Raw genomic sequence first — 23,365 nt, forward strand, 5'->3', positions numbered from 1 at the left:
GCTGATGTTGAGGGAAAGGTGTACTAACTAAAAAACAAGAAATTGTAGGACTTTAATTGTACTTATAATGGCTCTTATATATAGCAAGTTGTAAATTGGCTCATTTGATGAAATTGCACTTTATTGTCCTTCTGGGATTCTATCCTCACGGTTGAAAAGCAGTAATTTTAAGTTGCTTTGGATAAAAGCGTCAGCTAAATGACATGTAGTGTAATACTGATTAACAATATCAGTCTGAGAGTTGTTGAGCTGCAATTAAGAGTTGAAACATAAAAAACCAAAAACATAATAAGGGGACAGGCGTCCTACAAGATGATTTTCACAAGACAATACTGGATTAACAACATGTGAGCACACAGTACCACACCACGTGTTATCGACCAATCAGAGAGCTCCAACCAAGAAAAACAGTTTCCAAACAAAATAATACACTTAAAACAAAACAAAAAAAATGATTAGATGAATAGATACCATGGAAGCACTAAATACAGAATTTCAAAACAACTTAAATCTCTGTCGACGATTCTTCGCGACTGCAATGACGTCATTGGCGTGCGACGACACCATAGTAGGTTTATTACATGAGTTCTTTAAAGAGCGATAAACGATGACAACAACTCTAAAACAAGCTTTAAAAACCCACTTTGGGTTCGACAACTTCCGATCTAAAGTGCAGGAGGATGTCGTTAAAGTAGTAGTTAAAGGTAAGTCAGCGAACCCACTGCTTTTATCTGCTGTCTCAGTTTATCTCTGTGCTAATTAGCCGACGTTAGCCGGCTCGCAGCAACAGCAACCTGACCGACGCCTTTGTTCACTCTTGAATATGCGGCCCGGTTTGTATTCCATCTCGTACGTTTGGGTCGCCAGGGAGAAATTCACGCGTGAGATGTGTGTGACCCGGTGTTGTCTCCCTGCAGGTGACAGGGATGTGTTTGTGTGCATGCCCACTGGAGCAGGAAAGTCCCTCTGTTACCAGCTGCCTGCTGTCATGGCCGAGGGTATTACTCTGGTTATATCCCCGCTGATCGCCCTCATCCAGGTCAGTCCCCGTGCGCCGATGGGCCCGCTCCAATGCACCGTGCTGTCTCACTGGGTCTCCGTGTGTTAATCCCATCCCGCTGTGTCTCCTCAGGACCAGGTGGACCACCTGAGGAACCTGAACATCCCCGCCTGCTCCATCAACTCCAAGCTGCCAGCGGCCGAGCGCCGTCTGATCCTGGCCGACCTCGGGAGCAGCAGCCCCAAGCTGAAGCTGCTGTACATCACCCCCGAGATGGTGGCCTCTCCCTCGTTCCAGCCCTGCCTGAGCGGCCTGTGCTCCCGCGGCCTGCTGTCTTACCTGGCTGTGGACGAGGCTCACTGCGTCTCCCAGTGGGGCCACGACTTCAGGCCGGACTACCTGAAACTGGGAGAGCTGCGCGGGCGCCTGCGGGGGGTTCCCTGCTTGGCCCTCACGGCAACAGCGCCCAAGAACGTACAGGAGGACATTGTTCAGTCCCTGGGGCTGCGCTCGCCGCAGACCTTCGTGACACCCGTGTTCCGCAGCAACCTGCACTACGACGTGATCTTCAGGGAGCTGCTGCCGAACCCTTACGTCCACCTGCACGCCTTCGTTCAGGAGGCGCTGGCGCTGGACAGCGGCTCCAATCAGCAGGTCGGGAGTGAAAGATCACAAGCCCCATTTCATCAGTTCACAAAGATGTTTTGCTTTATTTACACAGACGCTTTACGTTTGGAATCTGGTGGAACATAAACGTCTTTGGGTAGATGAGAAGACAAGATAAGACGCATAGAAGGAAGAGCTCATTGGACAGAACATAAACTGATTTGCATCCACTTCTCACTATTTCTTTTAGGGTTCTGCTGTGAGGAAAACATTTAAATTAAGGCTTAAATGCAGTAATTTCCTAAAAATCCTTGTTTTGGCTGATAAAATAATGAAAAACAGTTCTTCTCAATTGTCACATATGACACACTAGTGTGTGGTAATACCATTAATGCTTTGTCACAGCCGACAAAGATTTAAAAAATGAATGTTTGTGTTAATATATCATTCGAACCTCAAATAGCAACAGAACCTGTCTTGTAAGCCGCGATGACGCCGTTATTAGCTGACCGTTTCCACTTGGGCCTAACGATAAGAGCGGCGGTTTCTTTAACACACTGCATGTGATGTGGGTCAACAGGGCTGTGGGATTGTGTACTGTCGGACCAGGGAAGGCTGTGAAACAGTGGCTCACCAGCTGACCAAGCTCGGAGTCTTGGCCAAACCGTACCATGCAGGTTAGACTGCTTTTTTTTTTTTTTTTCCTCCACGAGGTTGAAGAATTAGAAATATTTGGTCTCAAAGGGCTCAACTTCTTTCACTGCTTTCGCTCCCGCAGGCCTGAGAGCAGGAGATCGCACAGAGGTCCAGAATGAGTGGATGCAAGGGAAGGTGCTGGTCATCGTAGCCACCATCAGCTTCGGGATGGGAGTCGACAAGGCGAACGTCAGGTGAGGCCATGAGGTTTTCATGCGTCGGCCACAGGATTTGGGTTTGCACGCTCTCACGCTTCCATCGACCCTGCAGGTTTGTAGCTCACTGGAATTTCGCCAAGTCGCTGGCGAGTTACTACCAAGAGTCTGGGCGAGCTGGGAGGGACGGGCTTCCCTCCTCCTGTCGCACGTACTACTCCCCGAGAGACAAGGAGCAATTGAACTTCCTCATCCGGAAGGAGGTGGCCCGCAGACAGGTTAGCACAATAATAGGGAGCTCAAAGCTCGTATGACACTCTGGAGTTTGTGCACATTTTGTGAACTTGTGTACAGGAGAAACGAGGGTGTGCAAAGGAGACGGACAAATCGGCCATCACGGACTTTGATGCCATGGTGTCGTTCTGTGCTCAAGAAGCGTAAGTGAAGCATTCAGTGCACAGCAGCATGCAGGTCCCTTTTTTGTTTATAAGATAAATAAAAAAAGGATGATCTTTTTTATTTTTTATTTAGTTAGTTGGGACATTTACAGGATTTAGATGCAGAAAAAAAGAGAAGTGAAAGTATTAAATGATGAAATAATAAAAAAAAACATGAAAACATAACTGTTCTTACATGCACGCATAGTGTGCTTTTCAAATAAAACCTGTATTTCAGTTTGTGCACAGCAGAGGGCAGACTTGGTCTGTGGTTTAGGCTTTGTTGTGAAGTATGTCAAGGATCACCTGTAGCTCGGCTATGATGTCTGACCTGAAGGAAAAAAATCTTATAATATTTCAGCTTTTTTACAATTAAATCAAGAGGAGTCTGCATGAAATTATTTACACGAAACTCAGTGAGTTTGTGCCAGTGGTTTACATGAACAGGTTATATACATGGCCTCATACAGATCAATAAAACAGACAGAATTGATCAGCAGGTTTTTAAAATCACATACCTGCAATTCTAAAAATGCTGTCATGTTCATCGGCTCTCACATCTAACGACTAACCGCCGAGTTGGCTTTACAAGCAGACCAGCGTTTGATTTGACAGCTTCACCGTCAGTCAAAATAAACCGCACCGACCAGTTTTGCTGGTCATCTGCTGCCTCCGGGCGCTCGCTCCAACGTCTGCCGGGGCGTTGGAACCGAGCCTCGGAGAAAAGCCTTTTGCACCCGTCCCCCCTCTTGTGAGGACCATTGGCTCAAACGTTGGACACCTTCACCTTTGTCTCTCGGCGGCGGCGGCAGCAGCAGCAGCTCACACACGTCAGCACTGTCATGAGCAGGACCACCACTGCAGCAGGAGAGCAAATATAAACCAGGAAATAGCAATAAAAGAAGAGAGATACAAGAAGGAGAGGTAATCGGCTCACAGATGAAGGTCAAGACGACAAAGAAAGCCCCCAGCTCCACGTGGTTGGCGTCGGGAAGCCCCCGCAGCTTGACCCATATGTTGCTCAGGAGGTTCAGCGTCTCCTCTCTGGCGTCCATCCTAACGAGGGTTACAGTGGAGAAGGTCGCCCCTTGAATTTGGTTTAGAGAGCGAGTCATTTGTTTGCGTGCGTTCAGGCTTATTTATCCTGCCATCATGTTGAAATCCCGTGTCGCGTTTTCTCAATCCAGAAGTTCCCTTCCGGAGAGAAAGTGGGCGTGTTAAAAGTTTTGCCTCCTGAGCAGTGCGCCGATGTCCAGCACGGCTCTTCTAACCACGTTCTGACTAACCGGTTCATCGCAAAGGAAGGACGTGTCAGTTGGCACAGAAGGCTCTCCTTGCTTTGTGTTTACATGCGTCTTGCGTGTGCAGTCGCCTTAACGTGTGGCGTGTCAGTAAGTAAATGAAATAGGTGACATTCTGTGGGCTCGGCGGGGTCTGATGAATGGCAGCGCGTTACACAACACAATACGTAAGAAACACAAGCGCTCTGTTGGGGAACGGAGAACAACGAGGAATGACATGTACACGTAAAGCCGTCAGTTTGCGTGCTGATTAAACAAACCGCGTGCGTGTATTGATCTGATGTTGCTGGTAGACGCGTCCTGTGGCCTCCACACATAGTTGGTCTGTTTCCAGTCCGCAAGTTATTTGTTCCCACATGCACGACTCGGCTTGATTTACTGTCTCCATTCTCATAGCACCCGTCAGCAAAGGGCCACGAAGCTGAATGCAAAGTGTGATGTGAATCACCTTCGCGACTGCATCCCAAATACTCCCGCTGCTGTTTTGAGCTGTGCAGCATCCACTTTGTGCTCATTTCAGAGCAGCGGAATTTGATGGTTTTGAAGTGTAGTTTTTAGAGTTTTAAGTACACGCAGATATCAAAGCGGAGGCTGCTGCCACTTTAGAAAGTCATGTGGTCGGTGCGCCGGTGTTTTCCGATTCCTCTTCTAATGATGCAACTCGACCATCTAAGCATTTGTTTAGCTGTGTTTCACCGAAATATACCGAGTGCCTGCTTCTCTACACCCGGCTGTCGGAATGCCTTTGTTATTGGAGTAACTTTTTGAAAGTCGTCCGTACATCTGAACACATTCCTCACATTCCCCTCGACGTGGAGTTTTCCTCTGCAGGAGCACGTACCTGTGGAGGTTCCCGTCGTCCTTTTTTTCCGGCTGATGAGCGGGAACTCGTCTCCTCTCAGGGAGGACGGATTCCTCGCGAACTGATGACTCTGAGTGAAGGAGTTGATTGACACGTACTCTTAATGATTCTTTTCGGGGGTCCTGAGGGTTCGTCGCTCTCGGCCTTTGGTTGCGGAGCAGTTGTCTCCTTACTTTTATGTTTCGCCGTCTGAGGCTGTGTTCTCTCTGGCAGTCCTCCCTTTGTTTGCCTCCCTCCTCCCTCCCTCCCTCCCTCCTCTGGTGGAGCTGCTCCGCTCCCTTTCATGGCTTCCTATTTCCAGCGTTTCCCATCGACGCTGTGTGTGTGTGTGTGTGTGTGTGTGTGTGTGTGTGTGTCTGTGTGCGCGTGGAAACATTGACTCTTACGTAACACCTGTGTCCTTTTTCACCCCAAAACTTTTACTGCAACAAATAATATTATTTTGGTTTTCCAAACCTCCTGAAATGTGTATTTGAACAGAAATATTGATCCTAATGACAGTTACATAAACGCTACTGGATCAATTTAGCACCAGATGCTCTGTGAGTGATGGCGAGATCAAAACTATCATCAGGCTCGAGCTCGTAGCTGCAGACAATCCAATGTCTGAATGAATGCACTGACTTTGGCCCCCAGGTCTCCGCCTCGGGGGGGCCAGTCACTGCTTTTCGACTGTTGGGGTAAAAGGTTTTCACCAAACCAATGCACAGACCGATTCAACTGATGAAGAATCCTTTAAAACCACCGAGCTTTGCGCCACGTGCTGCCGTGTAAATAAATGCCTGGTTGCTTTTGTTGATTTAACGGCGTCTCCCTCCGGCTCTTCCCCCCCCCCCCCCCCCAGCTGTCGCCACGCCACCATCTCCAAGTTCTTCGGGGACAAGACGCCGGACTGCGCCGGCTCCTGCGACTTCTGCCGCGACCCCAAAGCCGTGCGCGCCCAGCTGGAGAGGGCGGCCGTGCTCAGCACCACGACCGCAGCGCAGGGCGCGGGGGCCGCGGGGCCCTTCGGCTTCCAGCGAGGCCTCTACGAAGGGGGGAGGAAGGGCTACGGCTTCGAAAGGCAGGACACCTTCAAGGAGGCGGGGGGGTGGAGGGTCGCTAAGGTGGCTGTGACCCTTTTGGGCTGACGCTGACGTCCCGCGTTGCAGGTTCGACGAGGGGGACGCCGGTAGCGGCGAGGAGGACGGCTCGCTGAGGAAGAAGGAGTTTTCAGACCTCTTCAAGCAGCAGATGAACATGCGGAAGGTGGTGAGTCGGTGAAACAAACGCAACTTTATTCCATGTAACGAGAAACACAAACTTGTGCGCCAGCTGTTGGCAGGAAGGTGCTAAATCGCTCCCACGTGTTCAGTGGAATTTGGCGCCACGATCGGAAAATGAGAGAAAGAAAGCGAAATAAAACCATAAGTGGTTTTGTTTTAGTGAACGCCTGAGAATCGATCCCGCGTCTCCGTTCATGTTTCTCCAGGTGACGGATCGTCAGAGGGAAGCCTTTGTTCCCCCGGGTAACTATGAGTAAAAAATAACAGCGGCCGTAAGTCCCGCCCTCCCCGCGTCTGCTGCCGTGTAACCGCCGCGTGTGTTGCTGTGCAGACGCCGACTGCCCGCTCAGAGAGGCCGGCAGCCAGAGGATCCCCAAACTCACCGTGAAGGTACCTGAACCCACTCCTCACGGCGCCCGCTGACACGTCGGCGTGAACGGGGGGGGGGGGGGGGGCGCTGGTGTGACACCGGAGTATCCATCCTGCAAACATTTCTTTACAATGTGTCTTTCAAAGAGATTTACGGATATTTTATAGCTCACCTCGATTTTTATACTTTTAGTTTTAATGTCATGAACCCACCGTTGTGATTCAGGCCCGAGAACACTGCCTGTGCCTCTTGAAGGAGGCTTTATATGGCCACCAGAGGTCAGAAGACGCATTCAGGTAATTATTCAGACACCTACATCCAACCAGTCAGAAGCATTTTAAACTCTTGGCGCCGCGTCGACTCTCGCGTCTCTTCCAGCGACAGTCTGTCGGCGGCCGTCGACGCCGAACACGAGGTCTTCAAGAGCTCCAAGTCCTCCAACTTGTACAAAGCTGCGGTCCTGAAGAAGGTGACTTGACTTCTGACTGCTCCGCCGCGGGTTGGCTTTGGGTGACTCACGTTCCCGACGCGCATCTTCTCTTAAAAGGTCTCGCAGATTAAGAAGTCGTCGTCTGGAGGACAAGGACAAGGTGTCCAGTCTGACGGCGGCAGTGAAAACGGCTCCAAAGTCAAGGAGGAAGAGCCCCTGTCCTCTTCGTCCTCCTTCTCTGAGGAGCTGCGAGGGTTCACATCTGCATCCGAGATCTACTCCGTGAGTTTTCCCTTCACGCCACGCGGCTGTCGGATATGAGCGGTTATTCATCCTTTCGCATCATTACTCCTCCAGATGAAGCGTAAGCGAGTCGGAGCCGGTCTGAGAGGATCCTCCGACCCCTTCCTGACCGCCAGGGAGCTGCTGAAGCTCCCCGGCGACGGCTCAGCAGGCTCCGGAGAGACCGGCGCCGAGGCGCCTTCGGCTGTGACGTCGTCCGTGGGGACCAGAGCGAACACCGCCGCCGCCGCCGTCGTCTCCCTGAGCAGCCCGCCGAAGGCCGGCAGAGCCGCCAGCAGGAAGCAGCAGAAACTAGCGGAAGCGGCCAAGAGCTCCCGCGACATCTCCCAGTATTTCGCGAAGAAAGATAAGACGGAGAAAAGCCGCGAGGAGGCGGAGCCGCAGAAGGCGCCGGACGCAACGTCGCCCGCGGACGTCGCTCTCGATGAAAACGAGGAAGCCGTGGAAGACGCGGAGACGAGTCGAGTGGTGGACGGGATCCAAGAAGGAAGTAAGAGGGAAGTCATAGTTCTACGCGATGAGGAGGGCGATGAAGGGGACGCGCACGAAACGGAGACGTCGTCGCGGCTTCGGGAGGCGGCTCCTGAGGAGGACATCCCGGCCGCCGCAGAGTAAGCGGCGCCCTCGATGCGCCCTTTAAAATACTGACGTGGAAGAGTGTCTAAAAGTGTTTCTCACACAGGCCAAAGAAAGCAGAAGAAGAAGCGAGACCGTCTCTAAGAGGAGAGGTGAGGTCTCCTGTCCAAGCCTTTGATGCCCCGCCCCCTCCGCCGGTGACTGACGGTGACCGTCTCTGTGTCTCTGTCTCCAGTGGACAGAGGGCGCGAAAGCCGAGCGGCGCTCGTCTCCTCCGGCCAAGCGCCGCCGCCCCGCCGACCGGAGGGTGACCTTCAACCCCACCGTGCAGCAGAGGGCCCCGCTGCACGCCGCCGAGCCCCCCGCGCCCGCCACGCTGAGGGAGGCGGCCGACATCGTGGTCCGCTGCCTGGACCCCTTCTACACCAAGGGCAAGTTCGCCACCAAGGTGAGCGAGTCACTCCCAAGACCGCTTCGCGTTCGCAGCAGAGGCCCCCGCTTGCGAGGAGGTCTCAGCTCTTGTTTGTTTTTTGTTTTTCTTGCGCCGCAGGAGCTGTTCAAGTCGTTCGCCCGCCACTTATCTCACCTGCTCGCGGAGGGGCGGAGTCAGGGGAAGGGCCAAGGTAAGCGGGAGGTGCGGGGGGAAGAAAGACTATGGGAAAGGAGTGGGAAAAACAATGAGACTCTCTCTCTGTGTCCAGTTAAAGCAGAGGCCAAAGCGCTCATCAAGACGTTCTTCAGCGGCGTGGAGCGCTGCGAGAGCGAGGCCGACTGGAAGCACCTCAAAAGGCCGCAAAGCTGCAAAACCTCGGAGATCCACAAGGAATGAAGATGAGGTTGGAACGTCCTCGACGTCTCCGCCGTCCGTCAGGAGCCGTGCTTTTCTCTGGCTCCGGGGATCTCAGGCTGCCGGACAGCTCGATGGTGGATCTGCTGCTGGAGTTCTGCTTTTCTCAGGCTCGTTGCTGCTGCTGCTGCAGGTCATGTCGATAATAAAGTAATAACACGTGAGCTGTCCCAGTTCAAGGGAGCAAAGGTACATCTGTGTGCGTACCAGTGGGATCAGGGTTGTGCGTATGTTTTTTTAAATTTTTTTTATTTGTTTGTACTTTTGTTGTAGTGCACTCTCCTTTCTTCAAGGCAACGCGCACTTTACTCTTTAGTGAAACGTTTTCTCTGCAGGTCGATCTTTATACAGAGGGGAAACGGATGGAAGCAAAGGCCTAAATAAACGGGTCTAAAGCCGCGCTCGCAGCTCCGTGGCTATTTGCTAATTAGCACCGACCACAAAGTACAGCTGAAACGGACGGGGGATCGTTAATAGGGTTCGTCCCCATGGAAACCATCCAGTGTGAGCAAATGGCCGACACGCACGCCAACGGACGTTTTCATCCACAAATGTCAGCAAACGCGCCGTGGAAGTGGTTTGCTGAAACGTACACCAACGCCGGTTGGTGGTGTTCCGTCTTTGCTCGGGGGCCAAACAAAGGAAATGTACAACAATGAGATGCTGTTTGAAGTGAAACTGTCCGGTTTGTGGGGTTTTTTTCCACCGTAAAGATTAGCTAGATTCATTTTTATGTTCACGTTCCGTGTCTCGGCAAAGGGAGATGTTCTCTGCTCCTAAACGTCTACAGTGAATAAACTACGCCGCACTCAACACAACACAAATGTCTTCAATTGGAGCTCTGGGGGACAAGAGGGGGGGGGGAGACGTCCGTGCTGGGGACGCTGTCAAATAGGTGGTGACGTCACCTCCAGTGCTGCTGCCTTCAGTGTTCCTTGTAATTTCGGACTCTCAACTTTCCTACATAGGATATGAAAAGAGGGTTATAAATAGGAAGAGACGCTTACGCTTAAAGAAAATTATTATTAAAAATATTTCTCATTTAAAGGGAGATTTACATGTATTTAATATTGCCTGCAATGATGTTCATCTGTCCTGAAGGGACAACATGTCAAGCTCCATGCTTTGTTTCAATTGGATTTCACTGATTAAATTGAAAATGTGTTGAAAACATGCACCTTTAACAAATAGATGGACTCAAAGATTATTTAAATAGAGTGGATTCGCTTCTCCATTTAAATAATCTTCTAATTTATTGATTTAACCCTCAGTGGAAAATACGCATCTAGTTTTGGAGCTTATAAACAATTGCATGTTAGGCCTATAGTGATATCAATTAAAAAATATATAACTTGTCACATTTAAAACTTCATGTCTAATACCCTTACTCATCGTTAAAGATGGAGTCAACCTAGTATACAAACGCACCAACATAACCTCTTAAAACGGCGGCAGCAGGGTAAAGAGCGAACGCGCTACCGTTGAAATCAGCTTTTCCGACGGCCCCTGAACGCCGCAGCGTTCATCCGCCCGAGCTGCGCGCCGCCGCGCTGCACGATCGCGCCCTGATGAGAACAGAAGGAGCACAGAGCCGCTGACCGTTTCTGTGCAGGTGTGCGCGGCCCCGATCACGTGGTTCTCTCCCCCATCTGTGGATGGCACCAGGATCAGGTGCGCCGCCGGCCGGCTGTTTTCTTTTTGTGTGTTCGTCCCTCAAAGGGTGACACGCGCGTGGAGGCTGCGCCGCCGCGGCTCGTTGTCACTTCCGCTCGAGCCGCGCGTGAGTTAGCGGATCGAGAACGAGAAGTCGGTCGGCTTCGATGCTGCGCGCGGGAGGGATGGAGGAGTTCATCACCGAGGAAGAGGAGCCGTGGTACGACCAGCGGGACCTGGAGCAAGGTGAGACACCGCGGGGGGGCAACAATGCCGCCACACACAACCACTGCTTTTTAGGATGAAGGACGGGGAGGGAGGGGGGGGCAGGCATTCGCTGTATAACACGTATGTATGTATGTCCGTGCAGCTCGAGACCAGAGCTGCATCTCTGCTGTCTTCCTCTGCCAATTATTTTGATCTTGTCAGTGATGTGTCCCAAAATAGTCCTGCTGCCTGTCTGTCTATCTGCCTGTCTGTCTGTCTGTCTGCGTGGATGTTATTTGTTTCAATTCTCTCCTCCAGCCCCCCCCTCCCCCCTCCCCTCATCGCACCACTCGATCCTCTTCCTCGTTTTGTCTCCTCTGATCCATCACACTGCGTCTGAACTGTGATCACTCTGCTGTGTTGTAGAGGGACAGAACAGATCATCTGTGGCCTGATTGTGTGAGGGAGAGGAGGAGAGAGGGGGGAGGAGAGAAGGGGGGGGCGTAAATGCCCAAAGCAAAGGCAGTAAATCGATCCAAAGTGCCTTTTGCTGATGAGTAAAGTGATGCTGTGTGTAAGTGGGTGCACTTTCATCCACAGAGCGTTTCAGGAGCCCCTGAAACCGCCCCCCTCCCCTCGCCCCCATCACCTAATTACCCGCTGACCCGCCGTGTGCTAAAGCAGCTTCAGAGAGCAGTCGGGCCGGTGTGTCGCCGTCTCGTCTCCTCGTTATTCGGCATGTCGAGTCAATAAGCCCCCGGCTGATCTGATTAGGGAAACCCAGACTGGACCTCCTGAGTCGGGATCAGAGATTCAGGCTCACGTCCTCAGTCGGGCCTGATTTCTGCCCCAGAATCGCTGCTGTTATGCAACTTCCCACTGTGTTCATGATGATCTGGCAAACATACGAGGTGGTGATGGTCATGTTTGTGCCACCTGGGGGGGGGCTGTGGATTGAGCGTGAGGGCAGCCATAGACACCAACCCTGCTCCCTTTAGTGTCCAGAGGTGAGAAGTCCTTCAGCCCGGCCTGTTCCTCTCATCCCTGTCGCACAACACTGACATTACATAACTAAGACGTTCTCGCTGCTCCCTCTCCCCACACACTGTGTGTGTGTGTGTGTGTGTGTGTGTGTGTGTGTGTGAGAGATGCAATAAGGAATCATGTTCTGCTTCGAGCCGTCTTAGCTTTCATGAACAAAAGCGAATAAGAGAAACTGGGTGAGACGCTTCCCCATGAGGCCCTGTGCTCCTCATCCAGTCGCAGCCGTTCACGCTCCTTCTTCTTCTCCTCCTTCTTCTTCTTCTTCTCTGGTTTCTCTTCAGACCTGCACCTGGCAGCCGAGCTCGGCAAGACCCTCCTGGAACGCAACAAGGAGCTGGAGGACTCCCTGCAACAGATGTACATCGACAACGAGGAGCAAGTGCAGGAGATTGAGGTGCGCTTGAACCCGAATATATTAGTGTAATGTGGTTTTTTTTCGACGTTAAAGGATGTGCAAAATTCCTGAATCGCTCTCTTCGCTTCTCATAAGTCTCTTTTTCTTTGTTTTTGCCGTCATACGTTATTTTGTGAAATTGAACTAGTAACTAAAATTGAACGCATTACTCAGCAACTGCGTCCAGCAGCTCTCTTTAACAAGCCTCTGTCCGGTTAGGGAGATCGGTTGCATGGCAACTAGTGGCTCGGTAACGTTCTGCCATGACGTCTGATGTGTTTAATGATATGATTTATGTGTGAACTTTTCCTCTGCAGCCTTCAACCACATACTTCCACCTTTCACTGGCACGCCGTCATCAAAGCTTTGATTTAATTATATAAAGATATATTATAGTATGCACTAAAAATGTCAGTCTTGCATCACCAAAAAGGAAGGTCTTTAAAAACTGAAACGGAACTTTCCTTATAGAAACGTAAAATATATTTATGATCAAAAGTAATTGTGAAATGCAAACGTTGGGGATCACATGGGAGTTGGAGAGCATTACATTCCACCTCAGATATAAAATGTGTAGTTCTCGGGACACTTCACGTCCAACGGGCGTGAACCCTCCGTGCGTCTCCCTGCAGTACCTGTCCAAGCAGCTGGAGCTCCTGCGGGAGATGAACGAGCAGCACGCCAAGGTGTACGAGCAGCTGGACGTGACGGCCCGAGAGCTGGAGATCACCAACGAGAAGCTGGTGCTGGAGAGCAAGGCCTCGCAGCAGAAGATCGACCGGTGAGGGCGATGGCGTCGTCACGTGACGCCTCAGGCCGGTCGCATAGTACCGAAAGCCGTTTCCCAACAACAACAACAACTACAGGGCTTAACATTTCTTTGTCGCATTAATCGTAATCACGAGGTCAAAGTTCTTTGTTAAGGCCGCTAAAGATTCCAATGGCTGCTCCTTCACATTGTTTATGTTGCAACAGAGGCTCACTGTAGCTTTAGCTCAGCAGTGAGCTCAGCAGTGACGCGTGTGTCCGTCCAGGTTGACTGGCACCATGGACACCTTGCACGGTCAGGTGGACAGCCTGACGGTGCGGGTGGAGGAGCTCCGGACTCTGGAGGAGCTGAGGGTCCGCAGAGAGAAGACGGAGCGCCGTAAGACGGTGCACTCCTTCCCCTGCATCAAAGAGCTGTGCACGGCCCCGAGGTGTGTGTGTGTGTGTGTGTGTTTGTGTGCGTGCACGCTCTATCCTCAGAGGGGGGCCTCTCTGAAAATGTCGATGCACCACTTTGGTTACACGATTCTCGCACCACCATCAGGTACGAGGACGGCTTCCTGTTGGCCAACCCGGGCAGCGTGGACCTGGCCGAGGAGCGACCGGCGGACGAGGAGAACGAGCGGCTCCGAGGCATCGTGTCCTCGCTGCGCGCCGCCATGGCCGCCGAGCGCTCCCAGCGGGAGGGCGCCGAGCGGGAGTGCTCCGCCGTGCTGCAGGAGTTCGAGCGCCTGGAGCAGCGGCTCCTGGGGGCCGAGGGCTGCCAGCTGCGGGTCCAAGAGCTGGAGGCCGAGCTGCAGGAGATGCAGCAGCTGAGGAGGTCCCGCGCGTGCCTGATGGGGGGCATGGAGGACGGCCTGGAGACGCTGCTCGGCAACGGCCCCGAGACGGACACGCCGGAGGAGGGCCTGGGCCCGGAGGAGGGGGACGACTCCGAGCAGGGGGCCGCTGGGCAGCAGGTGAGGAAGAGCTGCAGCGACACGGCTCTGAACGCCATCTCGGCGCGGGACGCCTCCGGCAGGCGCCAGGGCAGCTACGCCATCCACGCCAACGGCGTGCGCAAGCGGGGCATGTCCATCCTGCGCGAGGTGGACGAGCAGTACCACGCGCTGCTGGAGAAGTACGAGGGGCTGCTGGGGAAGTGCCGGCGGCACGAGGAGAGCCTGTGCCACGCCGGGGTGCAGACGTCGCGGCCCGTCTCCAGGGACCCCTCCGTGAAGGACTACGGCGCGGTGTGCGCCGGGCCTTCCGGGGCCGGAGGAGCGGCGGCTGCCCCCCCGCCTCAGGCACCCTCCACCCCGGAGGCCCTGGAGGGGATCAGCAGGCAGGTGGAGCAGGTGGACAAACGGCTGAGCCAGAACACGCCGGAGTACAAGGCGCTCTTCAAGGAGATCTTCTCCCGCCTGCAGAAGACCAAGAGCGACGTGAACGCCAAGAGCAAGAAGGGCCACAAGTGAGGGGGGGGGGGGGGGGGGGGGGGGTCATTAAATGGAGAATTTTTGGGGAGACTAAAGCTAATTAGAGCAGTGTCGTGTGTGACATAGTATTTGTAATTGAACTTAACTGATGCGGATGTGATTTATTGCAGTTTTATTTATTGACAATTAAGCCAAATAATACAATTTTAAAAAAGCAGCCTTTGTTTCTTAAACTTGAAGCATTTTTCTGACTGACAAACACTAAGTGCTACAGAAGTCTTTAGAAGACCGGCTTTAACATTTGACCGAGTGCCAAATTCTGTATTTAGAATTTGTTGGGACGGCAGAAAGCTGCCGATGTTTACCGTCGGCTCATCACTGATCCGGGGGGGGCAGTGTGTTCAGCAGGGTGATTCAGGGATTCGTTCGATCATTCCAGACGTGCGCTCACTTTCTTGTAAGATGCCATCTATGTTTGCTGATGATTAAAATGACAAACGTATCAAATCGTCTTTTATTCTGAGCGAAGCAACAAATCCAACAGTGAACGGTTCACACGTCGTGGTGACGAGTGTCAAAACGTGATGCCGAGGCACAATGAAGCAGCGGGACACGTGAGGGGCCCAGTCTGAACACTTTAATGTGAACACAGGAGATACAAGTGGAAACATTCAGTGGACCCAACGAGAAGAACGTCGGCGCGACGCCGTGGAAGCCGACTCGCCAACTGGAGTGTATAAGAAGGAACCCCGACGTGTCTGGTTGGGCACCGACGTCTATATACTTTATAAGAAGTCAATTACAGACGATATTTCACCTCGCTGAGTCAGCGGGGGCTGTAAGAGACCGGAGGCACAGACAGCGTTGCTAATGGTTACGTTTAGTAATACGAGGTGAGAGTCCCTGGACTCGATGGGACACCTGCACTTTTACAGTCATCTACAGATGTTCATTCAAATCCATAATTAAGAACGATAAGTACTAGATGTTGTAAGTATGGTGACGCTCACATGATGTCTGGAAGGCAGAGGACTCAATCAGGTTATTTCTCCCTGTGGGGTTTTGTTAAGGCCACATGGCTGCTAAAAATAAAATAGAAAAAAAAAAAAGAAACGTGCCAGCATACTTGATCAGAAGAGGAACAGCCACACCTACAGCTAGGGGTCAGAGGTCATTTAGGTAACCCCCGTTCTCTCGGCTAAATTGTTTGAAGTAGAGGTGGTCTCCACTCCAAATAAAGAGCCGGGTACTAATAATCTGCTCAAAGGCTTCAGGGGGGCGTCCTGCACAACGCTCTCTCAAGGCGGATCGCGGTAATTGTACAAAAACAATGAAAGAGGGAAAGAAAAGAAAAGGCGTGGATCCCACATTGGACCACTTCCTAAAGCAGTTAGACTATTTTTTTTTAACTTATTTTTTTCTTTCATAAGAAAACCATAACCGCAAAATCTGGATTGTGCACATTATTACTTTCTCCATTTTTAAAGATTCGATACTGAACAAGAAGGGCGGGTGCGAACAGACGAAAGCGCCACAATGGGGAAGAATGACGAAGTGAAATCAGGAAAAGGGGGGAGAGAAAAAAGAAAAGAGGGTTGTGGGTGGACGGAGAGAGCAAAGGCTTAAAAACGGAGAGAACCCAGACAGGATCAATGGAATGACAGCAGGAAGAAGAGAGGACGAAGCCGGGGGGGCCCGGGGGGAGGCATCAGTTTGTCCAGTCCTTCTTGATGGTGAGGCTCCATTCCCAGGAGAGGTGGTCGTGCTCGTCGTCGTCGGTGAACTTGGACTTGATGTTGTAGGTGCCGCGGGCCAGCAGGCCTTTGGGGGACTCCTCCACGGTGGTGAGGAACTCGTACTCCTCGTCCGCTTTGGGCCCGTAGCTGCCGACCATGTAGTCCGACTTGTCAACTGCACAGAAGGGACGAGGTCACTGAGAACAGGGGAAGACTCCAGCGGCAGGGAAGCCGGTTTATTAAGCTCCACGTTTACTGTGCAGACATTAATACATGGACAGCACGCTGGTAAGCTCATATAACGTTAAATTATTCCTCTGCATGAACCACGTCAGAGGCTGAACGAAATGATCGGGGGAAGCCTTACGTTTAATTCCTTTCCTGAACGTTTGCTGGGTGTACTTCAGGCCCGACACGATGTCCTTGTTGACCTGTGAACGGAGACACGCGTCACATCCTGCTCAACAGTTTCCCGCGGCAACGAGAGCTCGGCCAACAGCATCATGACCCCGACAGACAAGAAGGCCACACTCTCCCACCTTGAAGGTGATCTTTATTCTGTACTCGATTCCCTCCTTCATCACAAACGGGTTCTTCTTTAATTTGTCCAAGTCTGGAAGGGAAATCAACATGAAAGCATTTAGGGCTCGAGCGTATAAAAGAAGCACTCCACTCAGAGGCTGGTTGTGTTGTGCAGCCTGTAGTGATCATAGTGACCACCGGGAGGCAAAGTGCATTAGGAAACAGCACATTAAGCCACTAACGAGGGCGTCTTGTCATTTCTAATCGGCGGACTAATGAGCCAGCGGGCCCTTTAGTCCGACGTTGTACACAAACATGGGAGCGATTACCGCTACGGCCAGCTAATTATTCCACTGCCAGAATGTGGCCGGCGATAAATCATCCCTCCCGCTGCCAAAGGGGCGAGCGAGCTCTACTCACCCTGCAGGTTCAGCACCAAGGGCTGCGGAGCAGAGTCACACACCAGAGTCATTCGCATCACCTGGACGTTTGGGACGCTGGGATCTGAAAAGGGGAGAGAAAATTAGGAGCATCAGACCAACCAGCAGTTCACAGCACTGTGTGTGCCAGTGGAGTTCCGTTCAGTTCTAGAAGGATCCTCGGCGGGACTCTGCAGGCACCACTGACCTGCGACGGTGGCCACCTTGCCCAGCAGGGCCTCCTTGTACTTGCGGAGGCTTTCGTCCTGCTCGTCCAGCTGCTGGATCTCCTGTAAGCTCTTCTGGGCCGGAGGTTTGTAGTTCACCGCGTTCTCGCCCTCTCGGTTGGCGGCGGCGAGCTCCTCCAGCTGCTCCGGTGTGGGTTCCTGTTCTGCCATGGTGAGCTAACCACAGACGGCAGAGAGGTTAGAGGAGGAGGAAACGGGACTCTTCACTCTGCAGCGCGCCACCACACATCCGGCTGCTAGATGATGAAAACGCATTACTTATCTAGAGGAAGAGCCCCTGGACTCAAGCAATGCAAAGAATCAAACCGAAAAGATCGCATTGCTCTTAGTCTATACATGGTGTTATTTTTCGGTTAAACGCGCCGTTTCCTGTCACCAGCTATTTACCCGTGGTGCAAAAGGAATTCGCTTGGCAAGGGTCAAACATTTGAGCTGCTTTTTCCACAGAGGGAGACGGTTTAAGACGACAACAAGTTCCCTCTCTGGCGCCGGGCCGGGACGCAGATAGCAGGCAGGAGGAAAAGAAAGTGATCCCAACAACACGCCTTGTGTGATTCACCGCGCGAGACGAGGCAGGTTTTTAAAAATAACAAAATCTCAGTCCAGTAGTGTATGCGGAGATGTCAAAGTACACACGTCCTCCTCTCGGGGGTTCTTGGCCGCATAAAGCGGACGATGATCACAGCTCCTGTCCGCGCTAATGTGGACGTCTCCACCAGGACGTGGCTGCGGATTAGCAGAGCGGAGGCTGATCCTGAGCAGCAACAAATGACATCATCTTCATTTCGCTGTGAACGTACAAGTGACACAAATACCCAATGCTGCTCATAAATAGCAATAAAGAGGCATTTATATATTTTTGGAGCTAAATATGTGCTGCTCGCCGATAAAGTCAGGGTTTTTATTTCTTGACGTAGGCAGCCGTGCGCTTTCGACAGTCGCGTTTCGAAAGAACTTCCTGTATTTGAGTGAGTTACTGAGCAGGAAACAGCCGACGAACTGTAGAAAAGCATTTGAAAAAAAGAGATATCCTTAAAATGGTGCAAGCTACAAGAGTGGAGCAAGAAGGGAGGGCCGCCGCGCATTAGATTATTTTTATATATAAATTTAAAAAACATGAATAATATTTGCTTCTATATTAATGCACTAAATGTCATTGTTTTATCCTTTAACACAACTTAAAAGGGACAATAAGAAAAACAGCCATGAAGGTTGATGCTTTAATGTCAGAGATAAACTGCTTCTGCAGGAAAGTAATTAAACCCGACTGCTTAATAGCAGAAGTAACCGCTTCGGATTTGTTGGCTTCATTTTGTTTGCGGTTGCAAATCAATGTTGACCTGCAAGTTGACGGTCGTCATAAATCAACACAGACAAGCTAACAAATCAGAAAAATGTAAATACAGTCTTTACATACTGATCAGTGGCACTAGAGAAGAAAAGTTTCTCATCCGAAGCACAATGAGCAGAGTGCTGTTGGGAAATCGCCAGGCAGGAAGTGAGAACGCAGCGGCGCCGAGACAAACAGGGCCTCCGAAAAACAAACTAAACTAAATCACAAATTCCTTCTCGCGTGAGTGTTTCTGGTCAGAGGAAATAAGCACGGTGAGGCGATAGACATCTTTAAGTCTTAAACTTATCAGGGAGACGGAGTTCAAACAGGAAGCTCGGATTCAGACCCCTGGTCGCTTCTTTTTACGGTCAGAACGAATGACACACGAGATTCTATATTGTAGTTTAAATCTGCCGTGACTCAAGATGTTCGGAGATGCTCATTCTTCTGATAAAATAGGGTCACACAATACGTTAGAAAAATTGTGACAAGTTTTGTAGATCAAACCACTGGAGCACAGCAACGGGTTTCCGCAAAAGAATGTACACCACTCCAATTCTACATCTCCGTATTCGTCTTATACGTCAGTGCTTAGTGTGCGTGAACCAGAGCAGCTTCCCTTCAGTCCGTCACCGTCGACATATTAAACATAAACACCACACAATGAAGAAGAGTTGGTTTATTACAGGTTACATGTTGACAGGACTATGAAAGAGACCCTCTCACTCAGTAAGGGGACTGGTTTAGACAACGCTGACACTACGCTGCTCTTAACATTCCTTCTGGCTGACTGGCTACGTGCGAAAATGTTTAGTCAGCTGGGAAACAACACGGGTCATGAGATCATGCAAGCAAACGTCTCATCCTCGGTGTCCTCTCCGTCCCTCGCTCCTACAGGACCATGAGCACAGGGCTTCAGATTAGAACGGTTCCTTAGCAACGCCGCTGAGCTGGGAGATTAGAGAAAGTGGGATTACGGCTAATGAGGCATTCGGGGACGGGAGGTGGTTGGGAGGTGTCACACCAAGAGGATTCATTAGGTTCATCAAACGTGACTGAAGATCAACGAGCTCAATGAGGACCAGGGAATCCCTGAGGGATGAACCAGCCCTGTGAAGAGGGGAGGTGTGTGTGTGTGTCAGATGTCGGGATTAACCTGACAGGAGCACGCAGAAACACACAGTATATCAGTGTGGGTGCATTTTGGAGGTCTACAAATTAGTTGTGACAGATCAAAACCAAAACAGCATGTCGTCGAAATAAAGTCTGCAAAGGGGTCCAACGCTACAAATATAATCCAATATTCTCAAAATAACCCCTCATTGGCCAATACACGGTGTAAAATGCACACGAAGTGGGAAAACTGTTTAAAAACATGTTTCACTGGCAATAAACGGGAGATTAAAATCTGAGAAGACCGTTTTCGATGCATGACCGTGGTCTGATGGCGTGGGGGAGACGGGGGGGGGGGGGGATCAGACAGGGGACGCTACTGTCCAGCCTCGTCACAGAGAGGAATGCATGGAGTGGACCAAAAGGCGATGACGCGGCAGGTCGCCACACGTCAGAAAACAGGAACCCCGACAGGAGCTCTGTAGCAGAGCCACCATTAATACTCTACTAAACATCTACACCAGTGACTTCAAAAGGCACATTGCACCAATAAAAAGTAACGCAGCCGGCGACCGTTGTGAAGTGACCTTCAGTTTTTGACCCGTCATCCCGATTGAAGAAGTCCCTCACAGATCCACGGCCACTTTCATCTCGTTTCGTCTCTTTCATGCACCAGGGACCTTTGCGTCGGCCCCTTTGGTTCCCCACAGCTCCAGCGTGTTCTCATCAGGCTGCTTGAACAAAAGCTGATCCATTACAGGTAAAAACCGCTGCCCACCAGCAGCAGCAGCTCTTTAAATCACAATCAAGTGTTTACGTCAGCAGGCCGGTCTGCAGAGAAGAGACTGCACAGTTTATTTTTCAGTCGAGACGGCGGCTTCATATCCTTTTGTGTGCAACAACCGCACCGTTAACAAAAATTAACCCCAATGCTTCTGTAGCGCTGCTCCTCTAACCCGAGTGACTAACTGGGCCCAATACAATTAAAACGGGTTAAAAGGAGCACTGTGTAAATGTTTTGTCAGTAGTTTGAATGAAGCTGGCTGGTGGCAAGTCATGGGTGCAGTGCAAAGTGTTACAGAAGCTTTGAGGAAGTGATTCACCACGAGAGGAAATCAAGCTCAACAGACATCGACGAGGGAGGGGAGGAGGAGGTAAAAGCAATGCAGATAAGATGCAGAACAATACAGAAAGCTTTTTATGAGCTTGTGATTATTGAAAAAGGTGAAAAGCCATCAGCCAAAGAGCCGAAGAACCAGAACAAATAGGAAGCTTTATAAATAGCCGATGAGAAATCCCTGTGTGCGGCAGCAGGAAGCACCAGTGGATGATGGGGGCGGCCAAGGTGCCAGCTGAAAGGTCAGGGCTTAATCCCAGAGAGGGGGGGGAGGCGACACGACGTAGAGCCACGGCGCCGGGACGGTTCCCTGCAATACTACAGGTGGCGCCGACCCACAGAAAAATCTGGCTGCCAACTTTGTACCGCAACGCAGTCCATCACGGACAGGATGTGGCCCCCGAGAGCTGCTGCTCGGGCTGAAGAGGACATCGGTCCCCATGGCAGCCCAGAATAAGATCAAATAAAACAAGAAAATAAATAGTGGTGTTTTGGAGGCGGTAAGTATCACGGACGGGATGTACACACTTTTGATTTCCACGTTAATAATCACCATTTTATAAGTCACTTTTGAACGTACGGGAGCTTTTTATAATGGGAATAGATACAGTTAAAAATCTACACTGTTTAGTGATCGATTCTATCTGGTCGGGGCTACTGCAGATCAATCAGGTCCAACCAGAAGAACAGCGGTGCCACATGGGACATCCGGCCCCCACTGCACACATTCCCAGGTAGACAGGAAGTAAGGGGGGTGGAGGAGACGACTGTTACGGAAATGTGTTATCAGAAATTCTTAAAGGGAGATAAAAGTTTAAAAAAAAAAAACTTCCTGACCATTTGTCACACACAGGAAGGACTCACGGCTTGTGATCTCTGAGACGGGAACTTGTAATTTACCTGCATGTTTCTATGGAAGCCTTAAATAAAAGGCAGACTAATGGAAAGGCTCCTTTAAGGTGTGTGAGCCCTGCAGGACGATGCAGATGACCCGAGTGAGCACCAGTTCCAGGAAGTGGCGGAGAATGTTCCTGACGTGCCGGCGCGCGCGCACTCACTCACGCACGCGCACGTACACATGCACGCGCACACACACACACACACACACACACACAGTCAAAGTAGAAGTAAAATACTCGTCCGCGTGGATGTTTGGTCCACTGTCCCCTGCATCCACTCGCCGCGTTGAGTAGTGTGAACATTTAAACGCATCGTCGGTCGTTGTCCGACGGTCCAAACCTGGCGGCTCGACACCCGGAAACGAGCGACTGCTGCCGCCGAATAACTTCTGATGGCTCGGCAATGTAGTTACAGGATTACGGATCCTTTGCGTCAAATGCAACTGTTAATAATACAAAAAACGTAGATTGACGGGGCGCGGGCTTAACAACGCGGAGCTACATAAACTATCTGGAGACGTTAGTGAAATTCAAGGGGTAACGTGAGTTTGCTGCTAACGGTACTTCCTCAACAGGGGCCGAGCGACTTTCTAACTACGCGAAAGCAACTCGGACTTTCACTCGTATCGTCTAAAAACGCGTCCATTCGGCTCAAACAAGATATCCGACGAGTTTTGCGAGTGTCTGGACAATTCTTACCGTTATATCGCAGGTACTAGCGCGGAGCCTCCTGTCGACGGTGGCGTGAGGGAGTGAAGTGAAGCGGCGGAAGAAACTTTCATCCGACGTCCCGCTCTCAGCGGACGGCATCCGGTGGGTGGCCTTCAAAATAAAAGCTTATTCCTTCCCTGTATTTGGCGTGGAGATCGTTAACGTAGTTTTTTTAACTGTATATTTGAGTGTTACTCTCGATAGAATTAAGATCGTAATACTTTACAATTAGAAAAAAAAGGGCGAATGTCAGGTGTCCCGGTTATTGTGTCCACTCACCCGTAGCTGACGTCACTGCAACGTTAGGCAGACGTAATTAAAACATTTACATTAGTACAATCAACTGATTATGTCCGCTCAAAAAAATAATCCGGAGTACCGGAAAGAGTATTCATTGATTTAAACCGGGGTGCCTAAAGAAACCCCTCCGGATTGAGACACGCGTGGGCATGCAGAGGTATGCTGCACATACACTAACAGACGTAGACTTCCACCTCATCCCTTCAGCCGACCGTCACTTGAGTCATTGTGCAACTGCACAAGTTATTTAGCCAACGAGCAGATATACAAAATGAGTTAGTGATCATAGGCGTGCTACGCTTTATTGCATTTAAAAGTAGACGTTAGGTTTGACAGCATGACATCTAGTGGCCGGGGTGCAGTAGAGCAGTTGATGGAGCATTAATGGGTTAAAACGGGCAGAGATTATGAAAATGCTCAGCTGTAGTAAATATCCCTTTAATGCGAAGCAATAGACTTCAAAACGATTGCTTTAAAAGTTATTGCTTTAATATTTCATTTGGTGTGTTGGGTCAAAAATACATTTAAGGTACTAGTTTCATAAAAACATGTCCCATTGAGAATTATGGATGTCGAAATGTGCATTTCAGGATCAGAATAAATAAACTGACGTTCACATTGAGGCAATGCCTGAT

The 23,365-nt window shown here is 50.8% G+C and overlaps 3 protein-coding genes and 1 long non-coding RNA gene across 4 annotated transcripts; 2 read left to right on the forward strand and 2 right to left on the reverse strand.

Annotated features, from left to right (window-relative positions):
- Window positions 1-409: 409 nt before the first annotated feature.
- recql5 (RecQ helicase-like 5) lies at window positions 410-9,673 on the forward strand. Its single transcript, XM_040191889.2, has 19 exons — window positions 410-704; window positions 918-1,039; window positions 1,133-1,654; window positions 2,187-2,283; window positions 2,385-2,496; window positions 2,573-2,735; window positions 2,812-2,894; window positions 5,902-6,120; window positions 6,209-6,308; window positions 6,529-6,565; window positions 6,654-6,712; window positions 6,918-6,988; window positions 7,071-7,161; window positions 7,240-7,404; window positions 7,480-8,036; window positions 8,108-8,153; window positions 8,237-8,449; window positions 8,552-8,624; window positions 8,703-9,673. The coding sequence occupies exons 1-19, from the start codon at window positions 608-610 to the stop codon at window positions 8,828-8,830; spliced, it is 2,955 nt and encodes a 984-aa protein (XP_040047823.2). The 5' UTR covers window positions 410-607; the 3' UTR covers window positions 8,831-9,673.
- Window positions 3,064-5,254, reverse strand: LOC120828360 (uncharacterized). The gene is made up of 3 exons (XR_005713505.2): window positions 5,037-5,254; window positions 3,832-3,950; window positions 3,064-3,752 (listed from the first exon to the last, which is right to left on the reverse strand). It is a non-coding gene; the product is annotated as an uncharacterized LOC120828360 (long non-coding RNA).
- Window positions 9,674-10,328: 655 nt separating the features above from the next.
- cdr2l (cerebellar degeneration-related protein 2-like) lies at window positions 10,329-15,445 on the forward strand. Its single transcript, XM_078083983.1, has 5 exons — window positions 10,329-10,747; window positions 12,034-12,146; window positions 12,779-12,927; window positions 13,181-13,345; window positions 13,459-15,445. The coding sequence occupies exons 1-5, from the start codon at window positions 10,669-10,671 to the stop codon at window positions 14,369-14,371; spliced, it is 1,419 nt and encodes a 472-aa protein (XP_077940109.1). The 5' UTR covers window positions 10,329-10,668; the 3' UTR covers window positions 14,372-15,445.
- Window positions 14,955-23,202, reverse strand: arhgdia (Rho GDP dissociation inhibitor (GDI) alpha). Its single transcript, XM_040191894.2, has 6 exons — window positions 22,419-23,202; window positions 17,218-17,413; window positions 17,011-17,094; window positions 16,608-16,681; window positions 16,436-16,499; window positions 14,955-16,243 (listed from the first exon to the last, which is right to left on the reverse strand). The coding sequence occupies exons 1-6, from the start codon at window positions 22,527-22,529 to the stop codon at window positions 16,041-16,043; spliced, it is 732 nt and encodes a 243-aa protein (XP_040047828.1). The 5' UTR covers window positions 22,530-23,202; the 3' UTR covers window positions 14,955-16,040.
- Window positions 23,203-23,365: the final 163 nt, after the last annotated feature.

Source organism: Gasterosteus aculeatus, chromosome 11 (genome assembly GCF_964276395.1).
Source record: "Gasterosteus aculeatus chromosome 11, fGasAcu3.hap1.1, whole genome shotgun sequence".
NCBI lineage: Eukaryota > Metazoa > Chordata > Actinopteri > Perciformes > Gasterosteidae > Gasterosteus > Gasterosteus aculeatus.

Excerpts from the sequence above, each read along its gene's own strand:
- recql5 (XM_040191889.2), top strand. The coding sequence starts at position 608 with ATGACAACAACTCTAAAACAAGCTTTAAAAACCCACTTTGGGTTCGAC. Across the intron at positions 6,309-6,528 it reads AGATGAACATGCGGAAGGTG|GTGACGGATCGTCAGAGGGA; the intron begins GTGAGTCGGTGA and ends ATGTTTCTCCAG. Across the intron at positions 7,405-7,479 it reads CTGCATCCGAGATCTACTCC|ATGAAGCGTAAGCGAGTCGG; the intron begins GTGAGTTTTCCC and ends TTACTCCTCCAG.
- cdr2l (XM_078083983.1), top strand. The coding sequence starts at position 10,669 with ATGCTGCGCGCGGGAGGGATGGAGGAGTTCATCACCGAGGAAGAGGAG. Across the intron at positions 10,748-12,033 it reads CCAGCGGGACCTGGAGCAAG|ACCTGCACCTGGCAGCCGAG; the intron begins GTGAGACACCGC and ends GTTTCTCTTCAG. Across the intron at positions 12,928-13,180 it reads TCGCAGCAGAAGATCGACCG|GTTGACTGGCACCATGGACA; the intron begins GTGAGGGCGATG and ends GTGTCCGTCCAG.
- arhgdia (XM_040191894.2), bottom strand. The coding sequence starts at position 22,529 with ATGCCGTCCGCTGAGAGCGGGACGTCGGATGAAAGTTTCTTCCGCCGC. Across the intron at positions 17,414-22,418 it reads CTAGTACCTGCGATATAACG|CTCACCATGGCAGAACAGGA; the intron begins GTAAGAATTGTC and ends GTCTGTGGTTAG. Across the intron at positions 16,244-16,435 it reads GTTCAGGAAAGGAATTAAAC|TTGACAAGTCGGACTACATG; the intron begins GTAAGGCTTCCC and ends CCTTCTGTGCAG.